This window comes from Hylaeus volcanicus, chromosome 8, assembly GCF_026283585.1.
Source record: "Hylaeus volcanicus isolate JK05 chromosome 8, UHH_iyHylVolc1.0_haploid, whole genome shotgun sequence".
Taxonomy (NCBI): Eukaryota; Metazoa; Arthropoda; class Insecta; order Hymenoptera; family Colletidae; genus Hylaeus; species Hylaeus volcanicus.
Window position 1 is genome coordinate 11966676 of NC_071983.1, and position 27873 is coordinate 11994548.

Genomic DNA, 27873 nt, shown 5'->3' on the forward strand with positions numbered 1-27873 from the left:
TCGCGAATCACTCGGTATTGATTAGACATACATATACATAAATAATGAAATAATCTGAAAATAGAAGAAGTAAATTATTAATAAAATTATCGAGTTACAACTCCATTGATAACCACATATCAAAGTTGACTGTTAAAATTGAATTACGTCTGAGAAGTGAAATAAAATGGAATAAAATAAAATAAAATAAATGAAGAAGCAGTCGTTATTCCTCGAAGAATCCGGGCAGAGTGAACGATTGCAGATATGTAACATGCTTTCATACGTGTCAAATTGTCAAGTGTCAAGAGAAAGTGGAGATAGTAACAAATCATCAGTTCATTCGACTGATCGTTGGATACATCGAGACAAGAATTCGTAAAACATTAATATTACAACAAAATCATATTCACGGTCATCATTTAAACAATAAGTATTCTTAATAGTTAATTTAACTCAGAAATTAAGTTTTAGGTATACCAGGTAATAGATATAAAGATATAGCAAAACTTTTCAGAATTAATCCCTTCAATGAATATTCATTCTGAACCGTGATCGTTATTAATATTCAAATTAATTATCGGTTGAATGCTTTCGTGGGATATTTGTGTAATTTTTATTATTCGCACTAATCTCGATAAACAAACAGACATCATACTATCTCTCCCACAGGAGGATTCAATAAATTTTAGACTTTATTTCGTATATAATACAAAGTGCCGTCATTTAACATATTTCTCTCCTCGTCGTGTATCATTCCACATCATCGCCAAGGCCGACTGACATCGGTTTTTCATGAAAACATTTTTCCTCTTAAAATAGAAAGTTCGATAAAGGCATTTAGTTTGTAAAATCAATTTTAGTTGTTTTTCACAGTGACACACATGCTAAAATAAAATGAATTTTGCTATGAGAATAGAAAGATTTGTTTGTTTCTGAAGAATAGCGCAAATAATAGAAATTATACGTCATATAAATATGTTTAATAAATGACAAAGAAGACTGAATCATTTTTATTACCAAATATTCTGTAAAATATCTTTTAAGATATTTATAAAAATATACAATATATTTCGCAATAAATTTCATTGTTGTTACGTTATAAAAATTACAAAAAATGATTACAATAAAACGATGCAATGGATTTTACTATAAAAGTTATTCACATACTATTACAAAAATTAAATCTACTCGTATGTACAATTATATTTATCAGTCATTTTCTTAATTGAATTATTCAATCGTTATCGTATTCATGTATTTTAGTATCTACCGGACTAAGAATTCTTAACACATATTGTAACATTTTAACTGACTCCTGCTCCTGTTTTCTATCATCTATAGATAACAATGTTAGTCTCCCTAAAGCTTCTTGAATACTCTGCGAAAAACCAGCGCTGCGCACAATTAATTTTCCTTTCTGATTATTGCATACAAGGGACCATAACATAGAACCAGCTATTTTAATTTCGCCGAGAGAACCACTTTTGAATATATCGTGCAAAACATTAATGAAGTCCACTGCAACATATATATATATAAATTATAGAGATTATGGTGTTAAAATTATTTAAGTATATAGTAATATTAAAATGTGCCTTCTTACCAGAACTAAGTAATCGTGGTCTGTTTGTCACATTAAACGACAGATTGCGCAATATGGAAATAGCGAGAATTCTGCTAGACGATGAAGAACATTTTGACAATTGCAATAGAACGTCCAGACCGTCGACAGACTGGACAGAAATAATTAGAAATTAAAATAATGGAGCATTATTCATTTACAATTTTTTAATAATAAAATAATTAAAGTGCTTTTGAGATATTTCATTTCGCACTTAGCATGTTATATTCAAACATTCATACAGTAAAATTTACACTTACCTTTGGTACACATAATTGACCTTCTTCGTAATAAGTAAAATCAATTAAGAATTCCAAACAATACAATTCGACGAGCGGCCATGGTTTCACCCTTTTTGTCGTAATTGGATGTATTTTTGTAAAAAACTGCAGCAGATTACTCTGCAATGTTATAATTAATTAATTAAATATTACTATTGGGTAAATTATACTTGATCGCTAAGAAAGTTTAAATTACCTTCGAAATCGACACCCTACATTCATGCACATGTACTGCGTTTCGCAGAATATGAAATGCGAAATGTAACTTGTGATTATCGAAGAGTTGTCCAGCTTTATCGATTTCCTTACAAATTAATTGTATAATTACGTGGATTAGAGCTAGAGTATTAGGAGTTCTTCTAAGTCCCGCGCCTGGCAAGGTAGTCGTTAATGTCAGCGATTGTGCCGCTATAAAAGTATTAATAAATTTTACTAATCAGTCCAATAATTTTCTTAACTCGTTAATTAAGAACTAAAAATGAATCATACGTTAAATTTTATACAATACCTGCAGTACATTTGGTAGTATACGTTGCAAGTAATTTTAAAGTAGTCGTCGCAACAGTGTTATTTAACGCAATCCAAACCCACAACTTGTGCAAGACATCCGCTAATCCACATTTCGTCAGAATCTCTTTCACTTGTGTGCTGCCGTACATGAAATTCATTAGTAATATGAAAATTCCATTTACATCGTGTAATAGCGGAGGAATCTAGAAAAAAAACGAGGAAAACTTTTTTTTTATCATACTTGCATAGATGTCATTGGAAATTCCGTCTGACATGTATGCAGTTTTTGCATGCTCAATTGAAAATTATGTATTCATTGGAAAACCCATCGATTTAGCATAGTGAACAACTTTAAAGAGCTCTCAGGGGTTGTGGCTATGATCGATTGTAGCTACAGTACGGATTCAGCAATCCCGAAATAATCACAGAATAAAATCATATGAAATTAACACGTTGAGCCCCACGCCGATTTTTAAGGAAGTTCCCGCCAGGCCACGTGTGCGCTGGTATTATAGAGTCAATGTTTCTTATCGCAGTAGAAGTTTACTTTTAGAATGCGATGTCTATAGGCATACATTCAACACGTTACGCGCCAAGTCTGTTTTGTTTTCTTTACCGTTCGGTTAGAAACACTAGATAAAAATGGTACAACTATACATGTTGTACCCTGTCAGCCACCGGTGGCTGACACGGCCTAAACGGAAAGTCCAGTGTCAGTCACCGATGGCTGACGTGGCGCTCAACGTGTTTAATCATCGCTATGCACCTTTTTGTTACGGTCTATTTGATTCTTGAAAAACTCAAACGGTTGCAGATTTAATCTAACATATAATTCTTTCAATATCATTAAAGTTGTTGCCGGTAAATTCTCCTCCAGGGCGAATTTCTTAGCTGTATTAGATACACATAACAAATTAGTAAGTGCACTTGTAATCAAGTCCTTGTCCTCGGACAATTTACGGTTTTTCTTGGATCTGTTGTAGTTATGAGCGATAAATAGATGTAATAGAACGCCACAGAGTTCTTCGCCAATTGCGACATCTTCTTTTCCAACTTCACGATCCGCTGCTTTGTCGTAAATTATAAGGATGTCATCGTTTTCATTTGATCTCCTCGAATGTCCACTCGCGCTTCGCAGAGAGAGTTTATTAATGTTTGATATAACTTCTTTCAAGTTATTTCTGCTGTCAGTCGAGGTCTGTATCAGAGTGGTATCTATTGCTGTTTGCAGCGAGGTGTTGCTTTTTCCTAAAGAATCCTTTTGAATTTCCTGCGAAAGGAAAAACGCGAGGCAACCTATCGCGCTCATACGAAGCTCTGTGTTCGTGTCCTTTATGGCAATACAAATAGATGAAAGTACTGCTTCTAGGCCACATAATTCTAGTGCGGTTTGTACCGATTCGAAATGTTGATTTTCGGTTAATGAGAGAACAGCTATAAAGTTGAAAGCCTCTGTCCAGAGTCTATTTCTTAAAGAGACCAATTGTTCTGTGTCGGTACCTGTGAAAATTGAATTTTAATTATAATTAAATTCAGTTTCTTTGCTCAAAGTATGAAATAATTAAATAGTATTAATAGATGCGATTTAAGAAAAATTCAAACTTACAATATAAGTCACTGTTCAAAAAGTAGAGTAAACTATAAAGCGAGTCTGGAGAAAAATTAATAGCAGAGACGTATTCGTTACTGTAAATGACGCAATTCGTTAGCACCGTGCAAATGCTAATATACATTTCCAAAATATCGCAGTAATGTGTACAATTCTTTTTGCCAATGGTGTCTTTGGGAATTTCGTTGATACATCTGAAAAGTTGTAGGGACACAAGGAACAATAATGTCACAACTATTTTTTTTTTGTGAAGAAGTAAACAAATAATTGCGTCGATTGTACTTACCCAAGTAAATATTTATCTATAGAGTGTTCATAAATTTGACGAACGATTTCTTGTTTGCCTACGAATATCAAATTATTTAGCAATCTGCAAACAGCTGTGATTAGAGGTGGTGTTACTACCAATTGCAAATAATTATCCATATCTGTTGTCCCTGATCCTCTCACTGAAACTAGGTATAATTAATTAGAGAATGTATTTGCATCGCACATGTATAAAACATTTGTATAAAATTTTACTTTATAAGTACAAGATACAGAATTTCAATATTTATGAACTGCGATAAAGAAAAACATGAATGTAGACTATACATACAAGGTTGTAATTCATCCTGACAGTTATACAGATACGAAATTGTTCGCGGTACTAATGACGTACAACCCGACTGCATACTATGGATAGATGGTGCATTTTCGCTTTCTTGTTCCCGGTTGTCCATTTGCTCGCAATCCAGGGTATTATACATATAAATATTGGAACATAAGACACTGATCTCGTAGTAAGTGTTGTTCTGTTCTATGTATATTAAAATAGCATTTGCTCTCAAGGAATCCACCTAAATCAATAGATATTGTAACATTATTATCAAAATTAACAATATCTTTATTATATAGATATTTTTTCATATCCTATATTTAATTTAGAATTGCGAGTAGTTCTATAATCTAAAGATTTATGTTTTTTCTTGATAAGGGAAGTAATTTAATATATACTTACATACTGAAAAGTCATGGAATTACAATTCTTCACTAAGTTACTGAAAGCTATGCATGCCTGTTCTCTAACTATGCATGATTCTTCTCTACTGACAATATATTGGATCAATGTCTGACACAGTTCGCTCGGTGCTAATACTATGGTATTTAAAAGTTGAGTAGCTGTGTGCAAATTATTTATCAAATCCGCTAATAATTGTAAAGCTGATGCTCGCACCAAAGGATCTCGATTTTGCCATAGCATGGGCAACCAATTTAATGTGCGGCCTTCTTCGTACCAAAATGCAGTAAACGCCTATGGAAAATTTGAGAAGAATACAATTTGAATTAATTATATCAATGTAGATGGAAATACTCGGTTACATATACTTACATTCTTATTAAAATTTATTTGCATCTGGTATAATAAGTGATTGAGGCATATTATGGAGTTTCTAGTTATAGATAAGCCCATAAAACTAACAGTTCCAGCTCCATGGAAAGATATAATTAATTCGATCAATGTATTTCCCAATGATATTAGTAAATTTTTATGATTTCCCCAATGACATTTCTCGATTAAATATGTTAAACATGTTAACAACCAATCAAGATAAGCTAGTAACAAACAAAAATTGTAATTTATTTTTAACTTGATACGGTGGCTTCCACATCATTCATATTAGGATGAGGTGTAAAACAAAATATATTTAGCTAGGATTCATGAATTTTGATGAACCAAAAAATTTGCTAGTAAGAATTTTGGTCTCTAAGGAAATTTTATGGATGTTGGGTGTGGCAGTCGGGAAGTATAGAGAATAAGATTCACCTAAATTATAAAAATGCTGTTGGTCTCCAAAGCATAATGTAGAAACAACGAGTTCGATAAAGTGGAGCCAAATTTCTTGATTTTCGTCCGAAAACTTTTTAGTTTTCTCTACAGCCGAACATGCACGTGCTAGTTTTAATATAGACTGATGTACACCTTGATTATCTATCTCGGAATTTTTTAATAATTCTGTCCATGATTTGGTTATATTTTTCATTATCTTGCTAGTCCATGTCCCTTTTCCTATTCATCATAAAAAGACGCAAGTAGATATCGCTATATCTTCAATACAACAAGATTATTTTTTATCCAAAACATACCACTTTTCGTAATGCTAACGTAGATTTGTAAAAAATTTAAAACTTCAATAAACAGGTCGCGGTCTTCTTTACTTGCAGGCTGCGAGTGTAAAAACCGTTCAAATGTTTGTTCCCATGGTAACAGATTTATATCCTTTATTTCTTCGTATTGTTGCATTTTGTAAAATTTTATGTACCTGCAAGAAGATGGTAGAATTACTAACTTCATATTTATAGAAAGACAACGTAGAATATTTCTGAAATAGTATTTACATTGTAAGATAATCAAGTGCGCATGAAACTGCATCATGTGTGATTGAATTTTGTATGTTGTATAATTGTTGTTGACAATAATAATGAGGGTAACTAAAACGTAAAGACCAAAACTCGTTCTCTTGAATTTTCAATTTTTCGGATATATCGGAGTCATAGAGATCATTCCAATTTTTCCAAAGTACATTTACACCATCATTCCACTCCCATATCCAATATTGTTTGATAAATGTTGATGCCAGTGGATTCGTACTGTGAAGAACTATAACATGCAAAGAGAAATATTTATTTCAATTTTTATAATAATATATGTTAAATAATTAACGAAATTCATTTACCAGATATATCTGATCGTCTGTGTGGACTTATTTTCCAATGAGATTTACAAGTAAACGGTAGTTTCATTTTGGATATAATAATATAAGGTAACGAAATGTTTAACTGATTAAAAGTTTCTGTATATTTTTCACTCAACCTCATAATGTATTCGTTATAAAGCAATAAACATAGAAGCTGTGAAGCATCACTTTTTATGCATTCGTTGTTTGGAAATAGAAAGAGACCTAAAGAGTAATTATTTATTAAAAAATTAACAAGTGTAATTAGATAACTACACAAAATTTTAATGTTTTGTTATACGTACTTCTTATTATATTTGAAAGAACGTTTATACTAGTGGATAGGTCGTGACGTATAGAGCTTTCAGTGGATGCTAATACGTTTAATATAGCGATTATTGAGATCACAGAATCTGGGTAATTAATATAATCTTGTTCTATCTAAAAATCGATATGAATTATTTATTCAATTTATTCACTTTACCCCGTAATCTAAATACAATGAAATTTACCAAAGCACTGTTAAATATCTCTAAAATTAGAGGTAAACCATTTTCACTAATGAATAGCTTATGTAAAGAATTGTCAGACAGCATAACGCTAATTTGGACTAATGCAGATTTCCGTATTTTTGGATCAATATTGGGCTCACGTAGCATTTCAAGTACAGATAATAAATTACTCCTCTGTGAAAAAAACTTCGTATATTGTATGTGACATCAGATTATATCTCGCGTCATTCTATACAAATATTTAACCTGATAACTGCTTCCCGATTTTTTACCAGACGTTTGATTTTCAAGTATACAAAGCGAGCTAAGAGGTAAACCGTGTAGAGACGATAATCGTGGCAATTTTTTAACCGAATCCTTTTCTTTTCCAAGAAGCCAAATCAATCGACAAACAGCTTCTTCCCTAATAGTGCTATCCGGCGAGAATAGATATCTTAGATTGCCTTTAAAGACCTTATAAAAAAATATGTGATTGATTATGATGTTTAGCTAATTATATGGGAAATGTAATATGTATTCTTGCATGGTATATTACCTCGATGTATGGTAACTGTATATTAGAAGAAATATCGGGATCAAAGATTTTTGTTACGCATTGTCCTAAATCTGTAGAAGGATCAGAATGGCACTGCAAAAGAGGCAGAACTGGTACAATGGATTCTAATGATCTTAACCATCCACTTTCTCCCATTTGAACTCTTCCCTTTAGTATATAAACTAGCATTTCTTCTGACATTTCTTGGATCTAACATAAAGATAAATAGTCCCTGATAAATTATGTTATATTCAACGTTTGGAGAATTTTATCTTACCCTTTTGTCATCATTTGTTACACCATGAGCAATTATTTCGGTCAATATAGATGATTCGAACAAGAATACTAAATTTTCCCATGATAGTTTCTCAATATTGTAGTCTACACCTAGAATGTTTTTAACTAGCGTATAACATTCCAGATATGTCGTGTACTGCACGTCGGTATCTCCATTGGCCAATAAGCCCAACATTAATTTAGTAGCTAATGTACGATCTTCGTTATTTAGAGAGTATCTTAAATATTTGAAATAATGATGTCATTATCGTGCAGTATACTTTAGGTAATTAAAAATGTCTAAATTTTGCTTGTATAGTTACATACCTACTTATGCTTTGTAGAAATCTGATAGTCTTTTTAATAATATAGAAATTTTTATGATAAGATAAACTTAATTTCGAAGTGTATAACATTTTTAAAACATCTGAATGAGACAAATTGGACGAATTTTTTATCAATGATATGGCTGCTTTCATTGATTTTGCTATTGTCCTTGTCTCGTCGAACATTTTGATGTATGTAATTTCGTCATTACCTTGAAATTGCTATGAATAAAAGAAACAAACGATAACAAGTTTAAAACTTAAATTACTAATATAATATTTTATTAACTACAAAAATTAGAAATTACTTACACGACCGTATTCTTGCATTACAGAATGCAAGTTAGGGTATAAAAAGTAAATGGGACCATCCATTATAGCTATACATATCAATGTTTTAAGCGATTTAGGAAAAACAACGTCTGCTATTTCCAAAGGTACAATGCTGCTTAAAAGTTTCATTGTAATACTTGCAAGATGCAGATACGTTATTCTATAATGATCCATTGTACTATAGTTTTGAAAATATTGTATAGCATCTCCTAAAATGCTGAATAATGTTTTCATGTCTTCGGTTACTTTTACGGCTATATTGTCATTACAAAGCCAAACATTTGGCATTACACTTGAAATAAGTAATTGTAATAGTTCATATGCTAAATCCGTTATGTACTTTGTGTTTCTTAATGGGAATTTTGAGTCGAGGGGAATACTTAGTTGCGATATGACATGTTTTAAAGATTCAATACAGAAGGTTGGAAGTAGCATCTGTTGCAGTTGTAAGATAGAATCGTCTATGTTATCTGTTGCACTTTGACTCCTTTCACTTGTACCCTGCATAGAACACACAATATTAACAGTTGTGAATAATTTTAATTATTTTACAAAATGCATACCGTGGACTGATATGCTTGATAATTAGCTTCTAGGAATCCTCCATCAGGGCTGTCTCTAGTCTCGGAGGACGAGTAAACATTGCTACTTAATTTCCCTGCTAATAACTGAAAAATAAATTTTTTGGTAATAAATGGAGTTACTCTTAAGCGATAAATAAATCTATGTTGTAATACACTTATGTACTTTTTGTTTTTTATTCGCGATACATGGTTCACAGTAATAATGAATCCGTAATCTCAACGATCGCGTTAGTTTGTGCAGTGTTTTTAATACCATTGGTACGATGCTCCTAAGATTAACGTCTGAGGTATTTGTACTGGATTCCAAAAGATTATGCAATATCTGAAATTTAATTTCATATTATAAACTAATAAATGTTCATTGTAATGATGTAGTGAAATGAAATTTTAAATACTGTGACTATTGCTGGTCTTTGGAGAAATACTTCTGCTGGAAAATCTTGCATCATTACATTTGTTATAAATTGACACGTATGTAATATGAGATTTGTGTCTAAGCTGTTGCTTAGGGCTTCTTCAACTGCTGATAGGACACCTCTATCTGATGTGACCAAAGCTTGCCATGGCATAACTAACCACTTGATACCTCCTTCTGTAGTTTTTGATATTGGTGTTCCATCTCCACATTCCAATGTTAAGTCAAATGGTATTGTACTGTAAACCAAAGGTATTAGAAAATCTTTTTTCAGAAATTTTTTTAGACATAAACATTAATATTTAAAATAAAGTTTTACCTATCTAAAACAGAAGGGAGAGTAAGTACACTATTTGACATATTGCGATCCTCTGTTTTATGAGCTTTGTGTTCATAATCTTTAACACGTGTTCTATGTTTGTCATAATCAATAAATCCCATTCTCAAAGAGCTTGGATTCTTAAAGATAAATTAAACAAATTATTATTTCTTCTTATTCATAAGCGAGCATATAAAAATTTTATGATTACTGTTACTGTTAAATATAATTATTAAAGAAATGTGGTAGACCTTTGTGTTTTCAGTATCTGTAACTGCTGTTTGCAATCTGCTTTCATTAATAACAACTTCTTCGAGTTCATTTAATTTATCATACCATTCTGAACCTAGTTTCCTCCTTAACTCATGAAGTTCATTTTGGAACCGCAACTTACCAAACGCATTTAAATAACTTCTATCGCCAGTCTGATAAAATATAATAAAATTAATGAAGTTTATAAAATACAAAAGCATATCTTAACATTATATTTTAATTAATATTTTATATAATTACGTAGATACCTGTAACAAACGAAGTAATAAATCTAGAACTGTCTGTGTATGTGAAATGGGCTCAAATGAAAACCAATTAAATAGTTTCGTTATTAATTCCTTTTTTAAAGCATCACAATCACAGCTAAATCCAAGATCATATTTTAAAATAATATTGTCTAAAGCTCTTGAACGTATTTCTTCGAGATTATGACCTGGGAAGAATTTAACGAATTTTTTAATTTTTTATTTGTCGTACTTACAAAAAATAAACAATTCGCATTTACTTAATTTTTTAACGTGTACTGCCGATATTCCATTCATGTTTGGCATTTCATTCAAGATGTGAGCTGTCACATTTTAGGTTAGTCGTTCTGGCGTGTTTTGAATATTTAACCGCCAAATACCATGTGCATTGTGGGTAATTTTAATCTTTGACTAGATTCTTATGAAAGTAAAAAATATGAGTAACTATATTTCGAATAATATAAAATATCTAATTTATTATTCTATACTATTTTATTTTGAATGAAATATATTGTTTCTTTACAGTGGACAAGTGCAACGCACTGGTGGTGAACGCAGCTGTAATATAATTGTTTAGAAAACAAATGTTTTTATTAGTTAAGACTATTGTTTTACATTAGAGTAAAATAGTAAATAAAGGTATTTTTAAGAATTAAAGATCGAAGTCTCGTGGTAATGCGTGGTTATATGGATATATTCAATGCAGTTTTTGATTTCTCGATTGTTGCTTAGAATCAAAAATTGCTAAAGTAAAGCACATTCCAATATATTATTATTTATTGTTGTATGAATGTGAAACATTAAAATGTGGATTAGAGAACAATTTTTGTATACGTCTGGAAACGATTCTTAATGTTTTTGCATTTGTGCGACATCTGTTAGCGATATATGAAAACATACTCTGGTGCAGCGACAGATGTGCACTCATCTATCTATCCCATTATTTAAATTTCCCGCGCACGCGCAAATCGACGAAATATTCGTTCAATCGAATTTGATGCAGTATCAACACGATATAACACGACTTTGCAAGAGAAGAAGCAGGTCCATGTTTCATTTTCCCCTTTAGGCGAGTTTTCTCTCACTATTTCTAACAAGGTTATTGATTTTGGAGATGCTTTTAGGATACTGAATCGAAGATTCCTGAAGGTATGTACATTTCTTAGCAAAATTGCAGTACTTGACAGTACTAGTACTATCCATAATTATTCGAGCTAAGTACTTTGAGTTTTATGTACGTATTAATTTTGATTGTTTCATGTCACAACGTATTACTTTAATTACAATATAACAATAGTTTTTTAAATTGGATGCAAGAGTAGTAAAGAAAATATATTATTTATTAAATTAAGCAGAATCTGGTAATTTCAGTTTAAATGTTTAGAATGAGCTCGTGTTACATTTCAATGTGTGACATCATAACGCTTTTAGATAAATATTTGTCTAAAATCAATCTTTTTAACAACAAACTAGATTTTCCATATTTGTCAGAACTAATCAAACAAATTCTAAAGTCGCACGAGTAACAAGTGTATCTAGTAATACAAGTGGATGATGATAGGAATTAACCTAATTCGAATAGGTTTTGTTTAACTGTACATTTACGACAGACATTTTAGAAATGTGTGTTGTTTGAGAATAAAGTAATAGCGATTAAAAAGTAATTAGTGATTAAAAAGTAAACAAGTGATCTTGAATAAAATAAAATTTAATTGTCATTTAAATAATTATGAACGAAATAACAATACTGTATACAGGGTGTCCCAAAAATGTTGTAATACATTGAAAGGGGTGGTTCGGGAGGTGAGTTGAAACAACTTTTTTCTTAGCGAAAATGTCGTCCGAGGCTTCGTTAAGGAAATATGAACAGAAAACCCCGACAAATCAGAGTGCGCGTATACCGTTCGAGCGGCCGTGGTAGCGAAGGCTACGAACTAAGCGGCCGCGTTCAATGTCCTTCGATGCACGTCGAGTCGCTTGTTCGCGTACAAGCGCGGCCGCTTAGCACATAGCCTTCGCTACCGCGGCGGTATCCGCGCGCTCTGATTGGTCAGTGTTTTCCGTTAATATCTCCTCAACGAAGCCTCGGACAACATTTTCGCTAAGGAAAAAGTTGTTTCAAATCACCTCCCGAACCACCTCTTTTAAGGTGTTACAACATTTTTAGGACACCCTGTATAGAGTATATACGTGTTTTATACGTAAAATATCTACAGTACTTACCCAAAAATACAAACCTCTGCCATTCCTTGGAAATTTATATTTATATTTGTTGCATAAGAATATTCAGAATTCAAAAGATAGGAATTGAATTGAATTACTTAACAAATGCTTTCTTAGAAGTTTGAATGAAATATAAAATATATATAATAAACAAAAAATAACTTTACTAAAGATTTGAATATCATGAATCTGTTTAATCTGTTGATATAACTAGGTGTTTGATAATAACAACATATTCCTAACATACTCGACTTGTGAGCAAATGCTGTTTTCATCTTCTACATTTTTTATCACAATAGACATTTTTTCCTCAAATTTTCATATTTCACTTTCAGTGACAATATTAAATTTTTTGAACGAATCTATTCTTTTTTTAAGATTCAAAATTTTAATAATAAATAATTAATTCGTATAATTACCAAATTTGTAAATAAATAGAAACGATATCTGATTTATTCAATATCATAAATATTACGTAATATAATCGAAAGGATGTCTGAAATTAAATGGAAAATAAATTTATCACGAAAAAGTGAAAAATAAAAATGACATCCTCACGAGTCGACTGTGTTGAAAAATCAGACATTTTGAAAGGACCGTTTAATCGTCTCAGGAAATCTCAAGGATAATAATTCGAAGCACATGCCTTCTGCTAATAGGGTTTGTGTGTAGGTATTACAATCAGATTAATCTCACAACACTGATTTACATAATTATGTACACGTCATTTAACTGCATATAAACGTACAAAATGGTTTAAAACTAATAAATCGAATCATTTGCTAGTTGTCGTCGGAGCTTCATACGGGGCGGGGGAAAGGGAACATGCATATCTTTGTTCTCGTTTCTTCGACAATTTTTACATAGTTTGCGAACGAGTCGTTCAATTTTTTACGAATTCATACAAAGCGTTTCCACAAGTGTTTGAAAAAAAATGGACAAAACCAACGTTGTAAATCGCTATTAAAAAGTCTACCAAAAAATCTTCGTTATCGATAAGACACTATAATAGGATCAGAACTATTCCTAAAACTGATAACACGTCACTGACATTGTTACATTTCATTTATGAGGGTATTCTTAAAAAAATTCAATCAGTTAGCGAGGAAATGCTTTTTCCAACTTCGTTTCAAGTAAATACACTAATCCATTATGCAATACAAATATTAAAAGTTCGAATAATTCTGATCTTACATTAGAGAGTTATTCGAGTGTATTTTCGGTCCACTCAGTGACTTTTCTTTCTTCTGATTAGCATGATTTTGTGGAAGGTAAACCGAGCAGCGTGGCATTTGTTTTTGCGAAGCAACAGTGCAATGATCGTGCCAAGTCTGAAAATTTGCCAAGAATTAATTGCCAGGAAATAAGTTTTAAGTATTATCTCTTGGCAAGGCAACGTTTCAGTTGAATGTAAATAGAATCTCTTAATCCAAGTTTCTTGTCATTATCTCCTGTTTCTCGATACTAAAGAGTTACATTAAAAAATTAATTCTCGAGTTATCATTTTTTTGAGAGAACTTCTTTTTAAATATAGTGCGTATCATTTTTATTTCTTTCTTGAATATAATACGCAATAATCTTAATTATGGATAATTATGTAGGTTACATGTATTCGTTGTTGTTCTTGCAATTTCACTTTACATTAATTTTTACTACATTTTTATTTATTTATTCATTTCTTTAATTTTCCATTTCTCTGACTGTATTTTAATTTATTCTTGTTTGTTTTTTCTTTTTAGTCGAATAACAGGAAATGTTGGTGTTGCATGTGTATTAAAAAAAAATTGTCTCATTCTGTTTACATTTAAAATTATACTATGCACAAGTTAACCACTGATAACTGAAGTCACGAGTACAATTTATTTGCAAAAATCTTGTTTTGTAGAAATTATGCTACTGCTCGTTTAGTTCTTCCACTTTTCTGCTGGTTTCGAGTAGATTTGTTTATTTCTCATTCATGGCGTTGTTTCGTGCCTTTTTTTTTTTTTATTGTATATATAACAGAAATTTAACGTATAATATAAAGAAATTAAATAGTACAATAACGGCTCGCTAAAATGGCGCTCAATTCCTGGAGCACCTATTTCCCTTCTTAACTGTCGCGTTTTCTTTCGAAGCCTGCGGCAGTTATCGAGGTATTACTATATATAATTTCATTTCAGACAATTTAAATATTTTTCAAATATCGTTTTACAAATTTCGCATTAAATAACATTTTAAATATATAGAATTTAAGTAATATTTCTATTTAAAGGCTGCTTTAATGTTACGTTTACAATCGTACAAAGTTAATTCATTCAAATATGAAATTAAGGAAAAAATAAATACGTAACGCAAACAGTTAATTGGGTAATCGCATTTGTATCGTTACAATTAATTACAGTAAACAATGACCGATCTCATTGATTCGCATACATCCACACACATCGATTCGAACAAGGGCACTCGAAGCTGTTGAATCGATAACCTACTGGTCTTTCGCAAATTCGGTAAATTAATACGATATGATGTTCCGTTTTAAGCGATCATAAACGAGTACAAACGTTATTGCTTTTAGAATTCCGTTGTTGTAATTGGTATTAGGAATGTCGCCTACGCGTTAACCAAAGGAACGTGTCATTATGCGTCCATTAATTAATAATATTATTAACGTTACCAACGTAAAGACGCACTAAAAATCGAACGAATCGGAATTTAAATCGACGCTCCGAGCTTCGCTGTGCTTTAATTCCCAACAAATCGCCTATTATTTTCGTATGTATCTATTAATAATATAATACGCATATTTATTTGCTCACGAATTCTGAAATTGTTTATATTCATTATATCGCGGTACCTAAAAATAAATAATCAAACGAATAAATATTGATTTAATTTAGGATAGAATAAATAAATACTGTGACATTGACGTCGACACTGTTCTCTTAAAATTTTACACTATTTATTCAAAAAATTCTTAGAGCGATACATTTTCATCCGTTTTAGTATATTTCAAACATTTTGCATTATTAATGCAAAAATAGTTTCCACTTTAAATAAAAAGTTCAATGATAGAACAATTTTAACAAATATTGCCGTTAAATTTCTCTATTTTTATTTAAGAAAGAATAAAATACTAACTTAAATATTTGGATAAATTTATTTTAACATTATCACTTGTATTCTTGCTGTAAAATCTTCTTTTCAATTGTCACATTGCAAGGATTATTGCTCGTGATACAAGTAATAAAACATTAGAATTCATTTTTTATATAACATGTGTCATATGTGCGCAAGGTAGGTGTGCAGAAGTCATCGTCTATTGTCTACAGTCCTTATAAGCAGATGGTAGTGGGGAGAGCGTTTTGCTTTCTGCAGCATCTTTGGACAATTACTGTTTTTCCATGCAGAGTAGGTACTCAGTGTACAGAAGTTTATGCTTATCCCTGTTAAGACTTTTTGATTCAAATTTTTTGATATCGGTACATTTTTGTCGGCTTTATTCCACATAGGTAAGGTCCAAATACTCTAATCATCTCTCCTTTCATTATATAATTCATCGAGAATAGGAATTTGAAGTTTCATTTAATTGTTTCTCTCGTGTTTAAAATGAATTGAAAGCTAAATGAAAGCATATTTTATCTTCTAAATGGTACAACATGTATATCATTGTTGATATTTTATATATTTTTACATTTGTGCACATTGTTATAGGTTTTTACATATCCAAATTTGCCATAAATGCATAAATATTAGCAGTTTAGTTATTCATTGCCATTTAAGTTTGATATTAGGCTGTCCCGAAAGTTTCTTTCGCGAGTCGTACTCAATTATTTTATGTGGTCGTGTTTATATAAATAGACAATCAAATTTCATATATATTCATGTTGTAACAGTAATGGAGCAAAATGAATCGTGCACAATTCAGTATTGTAACATAAAACATAAAATATTGTGCATCTATTACTTTTTAATAAAGCGAAAGAAACTTTTGAGACAACCTAATACAAAAACATCAAGAGAGTAATTAGTGCAACATTAGATAGGACTGTTGTAAGTAGTAGACGAGTGGTATCTTGTGCGCATCTACCTTGCGCATATGCCGCACATGGGTTGCGATGGTTTCTCCGTTTGCAACGCTAGTGTTTTCGGCGCTAACCATCGCGGTAGCCAATATATTGTGGGTTTCTTGATTATTTCGATAGTTCCACGAATTTTGTAGCAATAATCGAGGTTCTACTACATAATAGACACGCACAGTGAAGCTCGTGACGCTCGAATGCGTTTTTCCAACGAGTCAAAGCGTAAGACTACGATTTTTAGTGAATCACGTTCGCATCAGGTCGTCGAAAATCGATCGGATCTGTTTCTGACGACCGACGTGCCAACGGTGTACACGTATAACGATATTATTTTCTCACGCGTGGACGAGGGACGAAAAAGAATTCCTCAAAATTCCTTCGGCGAAACGTGCAAGCGTTGAATTTAGCGCGGATCTTCTTTCTACCGCGCCTCCATTGGCTTTCCTGATGGAACAATTGCGAACAAAAATTGGTCTCTGCCGCTTTGGCAATGTCAATGGCAACGCTCCAAATCGATACTCGATTTTCTTTGAAAAAGAAAAGCGGGACTTGATCGGGCTCATTGATTCCGTCTGATTCGATGTATCCGAGAGAGGTACGAATATTTGTATAGTTTCTTTTCCAGTTGAAAAATCGAAATTACAGTTAGTGGACAGACATGGGCTAAATTAAAGAAATAATTTATTATGATTTCATTCGTTATCTGTTAATTAAAAATTAGAGTTTCAATTACTGAATGAAGTTCGGGAGCTTTCTTCGCATTAAATAATTAATTATTCTATGGTGACGTTATTTGTTATTTATTATAAAGCGTTTTTCAAAAGAGGCTTTAGGATATTCTTTTTAAAACAAAACAAAATGGTATGGTCGAACGCACACGGGCGCAACCGATTTGAAATTAGTGTTGCAAACCGTTTGCGCTCTTTGTTTTACCTACTACACTATATTTGTTTTACCTAGATCCACGGTCGCATGCAACTACATAGTTTCAGAGTTGTTTGAAACTGATCGGTTGCACCCGTGTGCGACCGGCCTAAGGAATACATTGAATCTATATAATATCAGTATATTTAGACGTATTTTGTTATTAAAAAATCACACTGTAAATCCCCTTTTGGAAAGCCCATTTCTGTCGCTGATGGAGATTATTTTTGTACCTTAATTGTCAACAATGTGAACGCGTTTCTTGGACGACTGGCGTTAATTGGCGGCGAAGTAAACGTTTGTCTTGGACAACTGATCTCGATCGATGGCAAAACAAGCGTGATTGACGGCAACTGAACGTCCTCCTCGGAATAAACCAATATTAATTAACGCCCAACAGGTAGAGTGGGAATATCTATTACACAACCGGTATGGTGGAGTCAATTTGGCCCCGACGAGGTAATTGATGAAATGTACGCTTTACTCAACTAAATGTGTCATTGTATGTGGATTAATATTGGATTGTTGTGTCACCGCGGATCGCATGATTAAATAAACAAAATTGAATGTAACGTACGTAGATTGATAGCACAAATTAATGAAGACAATAATGAAATAGTTCGCCGAAGAATATTCTCAAGTTATTGAATCGTTTCGACCTCGATTATTTATAATTATATCAATTACTAGTATCACGACAGGCAAGGAGGAAAGAGAAGCTAAATTACGAAAATGTTCTCTGGTCAACTTACTGGAACCGTCAGATTAAAAGTTTCTTTATTAATTTTTCAATTGTTCCACAGACAGGAAGTTGATAATTATCATAGTTCACGACCTTAACGAATATAAGTTTCTAATTGCATTTCTAATTATATCAAATTGAATTTGTACTTTTTTTTTTAGTAATAATGTAATTAATAATTACTAAATATATGCGCGTTTGATGAAAGTCGAAACTTTTATATATGTAGATTAGGAACATGTTTAATCAGTCTATTATTGTCTTCATCATTTTAAGCTTCAATTAAATGGAGAAGATTGTCATTATCGACATATAAATATCACCATTATTCTCAAGTATTAAAAATTCTTTTTATTAACTTGAAAGGGATACTTACACTGTTTTATATATATTCATTTATTAAGTTGATTTGTAGCTTTTTAAGTTCTGAAGATGACTCCAAAACAAAGAGCCCAAATGTAAACAAAAATAAATAATAACTTGTTTCTGACTGGACAAATATCATTCTTAAATTTATATACAGAGAAGCTTGTCTTTTTATGTAATTATTACGACTGCCGAGTAATCACGATAAATAAATAATAGTAGGAATGACTAAAGCAATTACAATCTATTTACTAAATATTAACCATGACATTATTACATAGAACATTGAGCGTGGGACATTTTGACTCTCTCCTACCAGTTGATGTTAATAAATGATTACAAACAACAATTTACTGTGCTATACAAAATAAACGGTTTACAGTTTTGGGAATTGATTTTTTTTAAAAAAAAAGTTAAAAAGTGTAATACGTAGGAATCCTTAAAATAATCTTTTGTACAGGTAGAAATAAATAATGTCGACGTGTTTTGAGGATTGAAAAACCAATAATTTCAGGATCCGAAGAACTCGTTTATTTCACGATCACATTTTTGCAACATTTACAAGGATTGTATCTCGGTGTCCACGTTCTCATTCGACAAATAATAATCAAATTGCACTCTTGCCTGCTTATTCGAGAAATCACTGGTTCGTCTTATCTATATTTTGTAAATGGCGCAATGGAGACGCAATAATACACCCTTAAAACATCTTCGCTCGTCGTTAAATTACTTACTATCAGTCGAGTAGTGTCTTCAGGTTCGTTTTACGCAAGATTATTTATTGCTTTTTGTTGCTTGACATCGTCTTTCCGTTGTGTAATCAATGCCCGCGCCACTTGTGACGGATACATTCGATAATTGCGATTATGCACACGCAACTAAATCGCTGTAAATCGCTCTAATTGCTAACTGTCAATTGCATTTACACAAACGAACGGTAAAACGCGTTCGAAAATTGATCGCGTAATAGTCACTAAACATTATGCCAGCGTTTCTTAACCTTTTTAAGCTCGTGGCGCAATTTTTAGTAATGAACAATTGCATTGCCTAATTATTTCGAAAACTTTAAAGAATAAAAATCCGATACATCATTACACCTGTGCTAAAATAAAAATTCAACAGGCCATTGGACTTATTTTCAAACATCCATGGCATAGAGGTTAAGAATCATTACCTTGTACAGCGTTACCTCAGTAATTGATCCAATTTTTCCCTCAGTTATTGAACCAGAGTCATTTCTATCGTTCTCAGCCTGAGATGCAGTCCAATTTTTACATTTTTCATTTGTTCTTCGTGAAAGTCCCTGATTGTTTAGTTAATAATGAAAATAAAAATGCGCGTACTTGTCATTATTTCTTTTTTCACAGTGTTATCAATGGATTCGTGAGATCTCCCTGATGAAAATGAGTCCGAACGTAACTTCAATTGGTCCATTTTTAGCAATTTAGTCATTCAATGATTTTTAATGATTCGAGTAACGTGTAATGAAAAATAGTCCGATTGGAGTCGTGTTTGGACTTATTTTCATCGGGAAAATTTTGCCAATATATTCATAATATCCTAATGTAGCCATAATAACAAGTAAAGAAATTAAGAGAAGACATTTGCTGGAACAATAATCGTTATTTTCTCTCCATAGTTGAATAGAGTGCCTGATTCGCTGTAAGCAAGGTAAAACTCCATTCTTGTATCCATGTACGCTGTTATTGATCGCGTATCGAATTATTTGCACAATTTCTGAGTTGCACTTTTTCATTCGTTAATTTGCATCTAAAAATTATGCGATTCTCTTGCGAACACGTAACTTCGTCATTATCACGCTCTATAAAAACCATATACAGGAATAATGTCTCTCACGATTTCGACATTGCGCGGACATAATTGCACACGTATTGAATAATAAGTGAATAATTGTTATATTAAGTTAGGAAAATTATTTCGAAATTGCTTTCGTTTATGTTAATTACCTCTAATAATGACTATATATCAATAGTGAAAAATGATTTCGAAATAGCTTTCATTCGTGACAATTACTTTACAAATAATTCTTGAAACGTTTTTACAAACAATTCGCCCGCACTATTGGTTACTCGAGTAGCTACGATTTGGACTGATAAGAATATCATCCAATGACACTCTTTTCCAAGAGAAACAATCAATTACTATTCGAAAATGTGGAAATTATTTGGAAAATTTATTTACCCGAATGTTTGAACCTTTTCACTGTTGGAAAGAAACTTGTGCTGAATACATTTCACAATTTATTATGAAATTGCGATTGTAGCTATATGTAGAAATTACATAAATAACGATCCTTAAAAATGGTCTGTAGTCACAAGTCACGAAGTCGATACACCTAGTGTATTTTTAAAAATTTTGTTACGAATAGTATTGCCATAATGAAAAGATTAAATCATTGGTTTCGTTTCGTCGGAAGTACAATAAAAAGTAATACGATCACAAAGGTAAACAATAATCACGAGAACGATCTTTCACGCAAGTATCGCAACAATTCATAGTAAATCGCGCCAACACGAGTATCGACGACACAAGCAACGACACGTTCGAGTCGAATGTTCAGAAACGAGGATTTCTGGTGTTCGTCGCGTCATTCGCGTTAACCCTTGAACTGCTATCGATTTATTTTTCATCGTAGCCACGATTCGTGTTCTCGACGTGTTCTTTTTTGTTTTTTTTTTTTGTTCCTGTTTAATTAACATCGATTATCAAAAACACGCGCTTACTTTTTATGGGTTTCGTTGGTTGTTTCACAGCGAATCGAGCTGTGTTCGATGATCTTCTTAACCCTTCTTTTGGACTCGCTAGTATTTCGAAGCTGATCACACGTTTAAAAATAATTCGTTAAGACTACGTTTTAAGAACGCTGAAAATGTTCAAACACCTTAGCGACGAAAGTTTACATTCCTAGAGGACAGAAAATGTTTCATTTTTTTTTCCCACGTACTTTTTATTCTCATCGTTTTGTGCACACCATTTTCGGTCCGAGCGACCAGTTCATGTTCATCTGCTTTTTTTTTCATCTAAACGATCGCTCGACTTTTGGGATATTTTTTTTTTTAAATTCTGGTTTCCGGCGCCGTGCCCGTTTCGCTTCGTGCAAAAAGCTCGTTTCCACGGGACGAAACGAATTTCCGCGACTGGTGGGAAAGAGTTAAGAAGCGTTTGTTTTGTTCTTTTCATTTTTTTTTTCTCAGCAGTGGAAGGGTTAGAGGCAACGACCTGGTTCTTTGGCTATATCTCGTATATGCAGTTAAACAATCGGATTCGCGGTGTAGTCGCCGCGATCTAACGAGTTCCAAGTAACAACGTAATATTTAGGAAATTGATAAGACCCCTGAAGGGAGGGGGGGAGGAGGAGGAAGAAACAGCAAGCCCCTGGGCGAAACGGAAACTCGTCACGTTTGACGAGAGGAATTTCGTTTGTTTCTTTTACCTCGCAATTTGTATCGTTTCTCCGCGTGTTTTTGCTCGCGGTGCTTTTCTCCCTCCCCTTTTATTAGTATTTTTTTTTTTTTCGTCGTTTAAACATCTATCGAGGTAAGGAGAAGTGTGGGTAATCACGACAGGAAACACATACACCGTATACGCTATTATAAAAAATAATAAATATCATTGAAACGTGAAATTACACGAGCGGAGACGCGCGGCGTCGAGACGTTAAAGCGGTGACGTAGGAGATGGGGGGGCGAGGTGAGAGGTTTTTGGTATTTTTCTTTTATCTTCGGTCGTCGACGCCCGCGTCTCCGCTTTAACAATTGTAGACATCGACAACGATACAATATTTCTCGTGTACGTGTCTGGGTGTGTGTGTACGTGTGTATGTTTGCTCGCGTGTTCGTGTCTATGTACGTGTGTGTTACCGCGTGCACGCATTCTCTGTTCGTCCTTATGCATATACCAGAGTTGGGCAGCCATCACTTTTTGATTACTTTTGCGATAATTGATTGCAATTTATGTTCATTAATGTTCACCAATATTCATTAATATTTATCAATATTTATTGATGTTTATCACTATTCGTTAATGTTTATCAATGTTCACAAACGTGGTCAATGTTTATTCAAGTTCATTATTGTTCATCGTGGTTCATCAATGTTCATAAATGTTCATAAATAAATTGATGTTCATAAACAGTAACCAATATACATCGATATTCATCGATAATAGTAATAAATCACCAATAATGATAAATTTTCGTCGATTTTAATCAATGTGTACCAATGCTTATCACTGTTCACAAATATAATCAATCTTCAAATAACGCTCAATAATTATCCGTTTTATGATAATCCGTAACTATCATCGTTTATAATCATTTATCATTAATAAATGAATATGCATTAATATTCATCCTTTATGACCATTAATCATTAATAGGCAATTCTATTCATCAATGTTTATCATTTACTGCTCATCAATATCCACAAATATTTATCAGTATTACCAAATATCAATCAATAATAATGAATATTAATATGTGTTAATCAGCAATCATGTATACATATTAACATAAACTAATATTAATCAGCAACTAGTAATGAATAATATTAATCGTCGCTAATCAATCATTAGTAAACATCAATATACATCAATAATCATTAGTAATCATCAATAATCAATCCTATATGATCCTTGATCATGTTTGCTTACTAGTCTGGTTACTAATCATTCATTAACGATCGATCACGACTGGTAAGCCAGATTAATCGATCGCATTTTTGCCCAACCCTGCTATAACACTCGGCTGCATTTGTTTTCCATCCAGGAACGATAAAATGCAGTTCGGAACAGAGAGATCTTCCCCCACGAAACATTCCAGCTGTTTCTGGACACGATACTCTCGTGCACGCGTGTCAGTATAGGGCGGTAGATACATTAATACGTAGACAACTAAGCTATCTATGTCATTTTAAAATACTGTCTGGATCTTTGTCGATAGAATATCGTCCTTCATTTCACCCCGTTTCGCTGTACATTGTACGACGATCGCGTGGATCGCGATCCGTTTTGTTTCTTCGATAAACGTTTCATCGTCCCCCCCCCCCCCCACCAATTCGATACGATTCACGCGATCGTGTTGATTTTCGTCTTTTAGCAAAACCTTATCTCCTATTCACCGATTTGTATATGCACGTGTATATGTTATATAATATATATAATATATAATACATATATTTTGTATATACAATATATCAATTTGTATGTATATTATGTATATAAGATGCGGTAAAGGTGTAATAAATTAATTGTTAATGTTGTCGTTCATTTTTATACCTTCCCGAAAATTGTTTTTTTTTTTTGTTGTTTTTGTTTCACCTTTTGCTTCTCCCTTTACGACTATAATATGTACTTACATCGCGCCCTTCGTTAACGACTAATGATATGTATTCGTTTTGAACTATAGCGTTATTTTTTTTTTCTTTCTTTCTTTCTTTAGTTTGATACGGTCCTAACGTAGTCGGTTCTGATCGCGAGCGATCCAGAACAATTTCGGGGATCGGTTTATGGACGATCCGAGAGCTCGATACCCTGTGCTGTATAGGCAGTCTTGTTCGCGTAAGAGTCGATCGACAAACAATCCCAGTCGAATTTCACTCAACTCGTTCTTTTTTTCTGCTTTTTTTTTTTTTTTTATTCGTTGAAATAAGAATGGAAATAAATTCCTCGATAAAGGAATCACGGTGCAATTAGCGTTCGGAATTGGGTATCAATTCAAGGATGAGTTCAACTTTCTATCGCCTGAATTTCAATTTAATAGGGAATTCATTCAACAACGAGGTTAATCCACTGTTGTTTCGTTTTTAATTGAGCGGAAAACAAAAAATAAAATTAGAGTAAAATTACATTCAAGGGTCAAGGATCAAGGGTGAATTTTACATTCCATCGCCCGAATATCTATTTAACTCGATACCCATTCAAGACTGAGCTTCATTCTCCATTGCTTGAATTTTAATTTATTCGAAAAATACAATAAAAATGAAAATCGCGTTGCATATTGCAAATTGCATAAAGGAATCGGGTTGCAATTAATGTAGAAATTGGATATCCATTTTGTGGGGAGTTTAAATTTCCATTGCTTCAATATCAATTTCATTCGATACCCATTCGAAGACAAGTTTAATTCAGTATTGTTCGAATTTTAATTTTTTGAAAAATAAGATCTCGAATTCTGACAAATTTTTCAAGAGAAATCTTCAGGGACTAATTTTCTTCTTTCTGTTTTAATATCCTTCATTGTACTTTCTTCTGAATAATGAAATTATACAGACGATCTTGCAGACATCCTTTTTTGCATACTTTTCATTTGTAATTGCATTGTCATTTTAATTTGCAAATTTCTATAAATCATGTTGCATTTTCAGATGGTGTAAGATTTGTTCCTAGAGGATGTCCTGCATACTTAGCTGCGACTTAGTTGGTGAGTTGAAATAAAATATTTTTCCACGTTGTTCAAATTATTACGAATAGCTTCCTCTTTTTATTATTCTTTTCCCTTCCTTAATACCACACTTTTATTAAGTCACTCGGTTATATATATATATATATATCTTTCCATGTTGCGTAAATTATTAATAATAACCTCCTTTTTTTATTATTCTTTTCTTTTCGTTAATAATATATTTTAATGTATATTTAGACATCATTGCAATTGTATTTTAACTGAATGTTCTTTTATCCAAGCGTTGACATCTCCCTACCAATCCAAAGAAAATTGGTTCTACTGTACTCTTTTTCTTCATTAATATTCCATTGACCTTCCACGGTCACGTTTAGCCTGAGACCTACAATTTTTGATCAGTGTCATCCAGTAGTGCTCGCTGGCTTATCTCGTAAGCTGGATATCGACGTCAACGCGAGCCGATTAGGATTAGGGATCGACAGGTACGGATAAGAGGTAATCGATTGCTTAAAAATTGATAGTCCAAAGGATACACCAAGTAGCAAAGTGATGGGGAATAGAAGTAACTGAAACGTCGCTTGTAGTAACAATTGTTCCGTTTTCTCTTTGAATTAAATGCAGAGCAAAGCAGGTACAAAGCAAAGCGGACGTTACAATTGAAGATAGAAACAATTGTAATCTAATTTACCTTTCGAGAAGGCAATAGATGATACGAATAATACACCAGTCATACTATATTTGAAGACTCAAGAATAAAGGTCCTTATTATAGTACAGAGCAAGGAGCAAGAAAGCAAAGCAGACGTTAAAAATGAAACAATTGTAATCTCATTTACAGTTCTAATTGTTAAACCAAAATTCCAGAGGGCAGCAGATGATATGAAAAATGTAGTGTGACTGGTTTAGTGACTGGTTTAGTCACACTACATTTGAAGACGTTCATAGACCAAGCATAAAGGTCCTTATTATAGTACAGAGCAAGGAGCAAGAAAGCAAAGCAGACGTTAAAAATGAAACAATTGTAATCTCATTTACAGTTCTAATTGTTAAACCAAAATTCAAGAGGGCAGCACATGATATGAAAAATAAACCAGTCATACTACATTCGAAGACCCAAGCATATGATTCCTATTATTTATTCAAAAATACTGCTTCAGTCTGTAAATTGTTACAGCCACTTAACCTACTCTTAGGTTTATTGCTGGGTCTCTTTAATTCGTGTAATCCAGTAATGCTTGCTCACGTGTTCTATAATTAGGCTATTCAAAACTGAACCAGTAATCGCTATCTGAAAGCTGAAAATTACTGTGTATCTTTTCTGATCTGGACTTTCCTGCGTTGGATTTAATTAATCCTTAGTTAGACAGAGATTTTTGCAATAGTTTCGTATCGAGAATAATTTAAATTTCAGATTTCATGTTAGAATTTAATTTAATAACCAGTGTTTGAAATTGAAATGATTAATATGTTTTAAACAAACATGTAACGTAGGAGTGGTTCGTTTGTTTGATAAACAACCTAAATGAAAATATTCCTATAACAGAAAATTTCTAATTTCTTTCCTCTTTTTAATTCAAAATGTTAATATTAAAATCGATTCATTCATTTGGTGTTATTAATGGAAACTCGTTTACTTCTGTTTTTACTTAGACATTAAGTTAGGAATTAATTTAATTCGTGTAATCCAGTAATGCTTGCTCACGTGTCCTATAATTAGGCTATCCAAAACTGAGCCAGTAATCGCTATCCGAAAGTTGAAGAACACGTATAGAAAGAAATCGATCAGCCAAAATGTGACGAAGCCAAGGGAATAAACAAGGGAGCAAAGCAGAATAATTGGGACATCATTTGTAGTTTCAATTGTGTTGGTCATTCCTGTTCCAGGGGAAATTAACCGAACCGATACAGGTCGCGGGAAAAGGGTTAGGAGCGAATCGAGAATGCCGATTGTGGACAGGGGGTTGCCGGGGGTAGCGTAGGGGCTGGTGGGGATTTTATCGACGGCCGAATTTACCGGTGCACCAGAGTCTGCGTGCACGGAGATGCAAATTTCCCCGGCTTGCCCTTTAGCGTTTTATCGAATCAATCTTCGGGCGATTAGGCGGACAACGATTTTTAACGGGTCATCGCACAATAGCCTTTTGTGCTCTGTCAAAGGCCAGTCCTCTCGCGGGGGCTGGTGAAAATGCGAGGTGGACAAAAGTGGCATTGCCTCACGGCGCTCTTTCTCTCGGTTTTCTCGATAAAATGTCCCATTGTTGCGTACTCTGTCTTTCTTGGTCCTCGGCACTCGCTTCCGTCGATGCCGTTTTGCGATCCTCGGTTCTGCTTAATCCATATAGCTTTGCAAATCATTTTCTTTTTTCCATCGTTGACCATCCACTTCGATTGTTATTCGCCCATTTCTAGTTCGAAAATGGTTCGATCGAGGCTGATAAGGGAAGCTTGGCAATTGGTACGAGTTGAATAATTTGAATTTTTGCAGAAATAAAGTTCACGGGTACCTATTTACAGTGTCTCACCCTTTTAGCCAAATTTTTATTCGCTCGTATTCCGTTCGTTTCTCTTTTAGAAATAAATAGTATTAAACTAGGGTTGT

General features: G+C 32.9%; 1 protein-coding gene and 1 long non-coding RNA gene across 2 annotated transcripts; both read right to left on the reverse strand.

The window, feature by feature from the left end:
• Nucleotides 1–977: 977 nt before the first annotated feature.
• LOC128880999 (rotatin) lies at nucleotides 978–11066 on the reverse strand. Its single transcript, XM_054131633.1, has 29 exons — nucleotides 10799–11066; nucleotides 10542–10726; nucleotides 10272–10445; nucleotides 10021–10160; nucleotides 9682–9940; nucleotides 9450–9608; nucleotides 9266–9370; nucleotides 8682–9203; nucleotides 8371–8591; nucleotides 8045–8282; nucleotides 7768–7977; nucleotides 7479–7685; nucleotides 7233–7406; nucleotides 7026–7161; nucleotides 6721–6945; nucleotides 6383–6644; nucleotides 6131–6306; nucleotides 5811–6053; nucleotides 5376–5599; nucleotides 5004–5297; nucleotides 4602–4842; nucleotides 4290–4458; nucleotides 4001–4197; nucleotides 3161–3894; nucleotides 2393–2597; nucleotides 2081–2292; nucleotides 1864–2004; nucleotides 1586–1715; nucleotides 978–1500 (listed from the first exon to the last, which is right to left on the reverse strand). The coding sequence occupies exons 1-29, from the start codon at nucleotides 10842–10844 to the stop codon at nucleotides 1217–1219; spliced, it is 6513 nt and encodes a 2170-aa protein (XP_053987608.1). The 5' UTR covers nucleotides 10845–11066; the 3' UTR covers nucleotides 978–1216.
• Nucleotides 11067–13346: 2280 nt separating this feature from the next.
• LOC128880718 (uncharacterized) lies at nucleotides 13347–26205 on the reverse strand. The gene is made up of 2 exons (XR_008457899.1): nucleotides 17980–26205; nucleotides 13347–17266 (listed from the first exon to the last, which is right to left on the reverse strand). It is a non-coding gene; the product is annotated as an uncharacterized LOC128880718 (long non-coding RNA).
• Between the last annotated feature and the right edge of the window lie 1668 nt (nucleotides 26206–27873).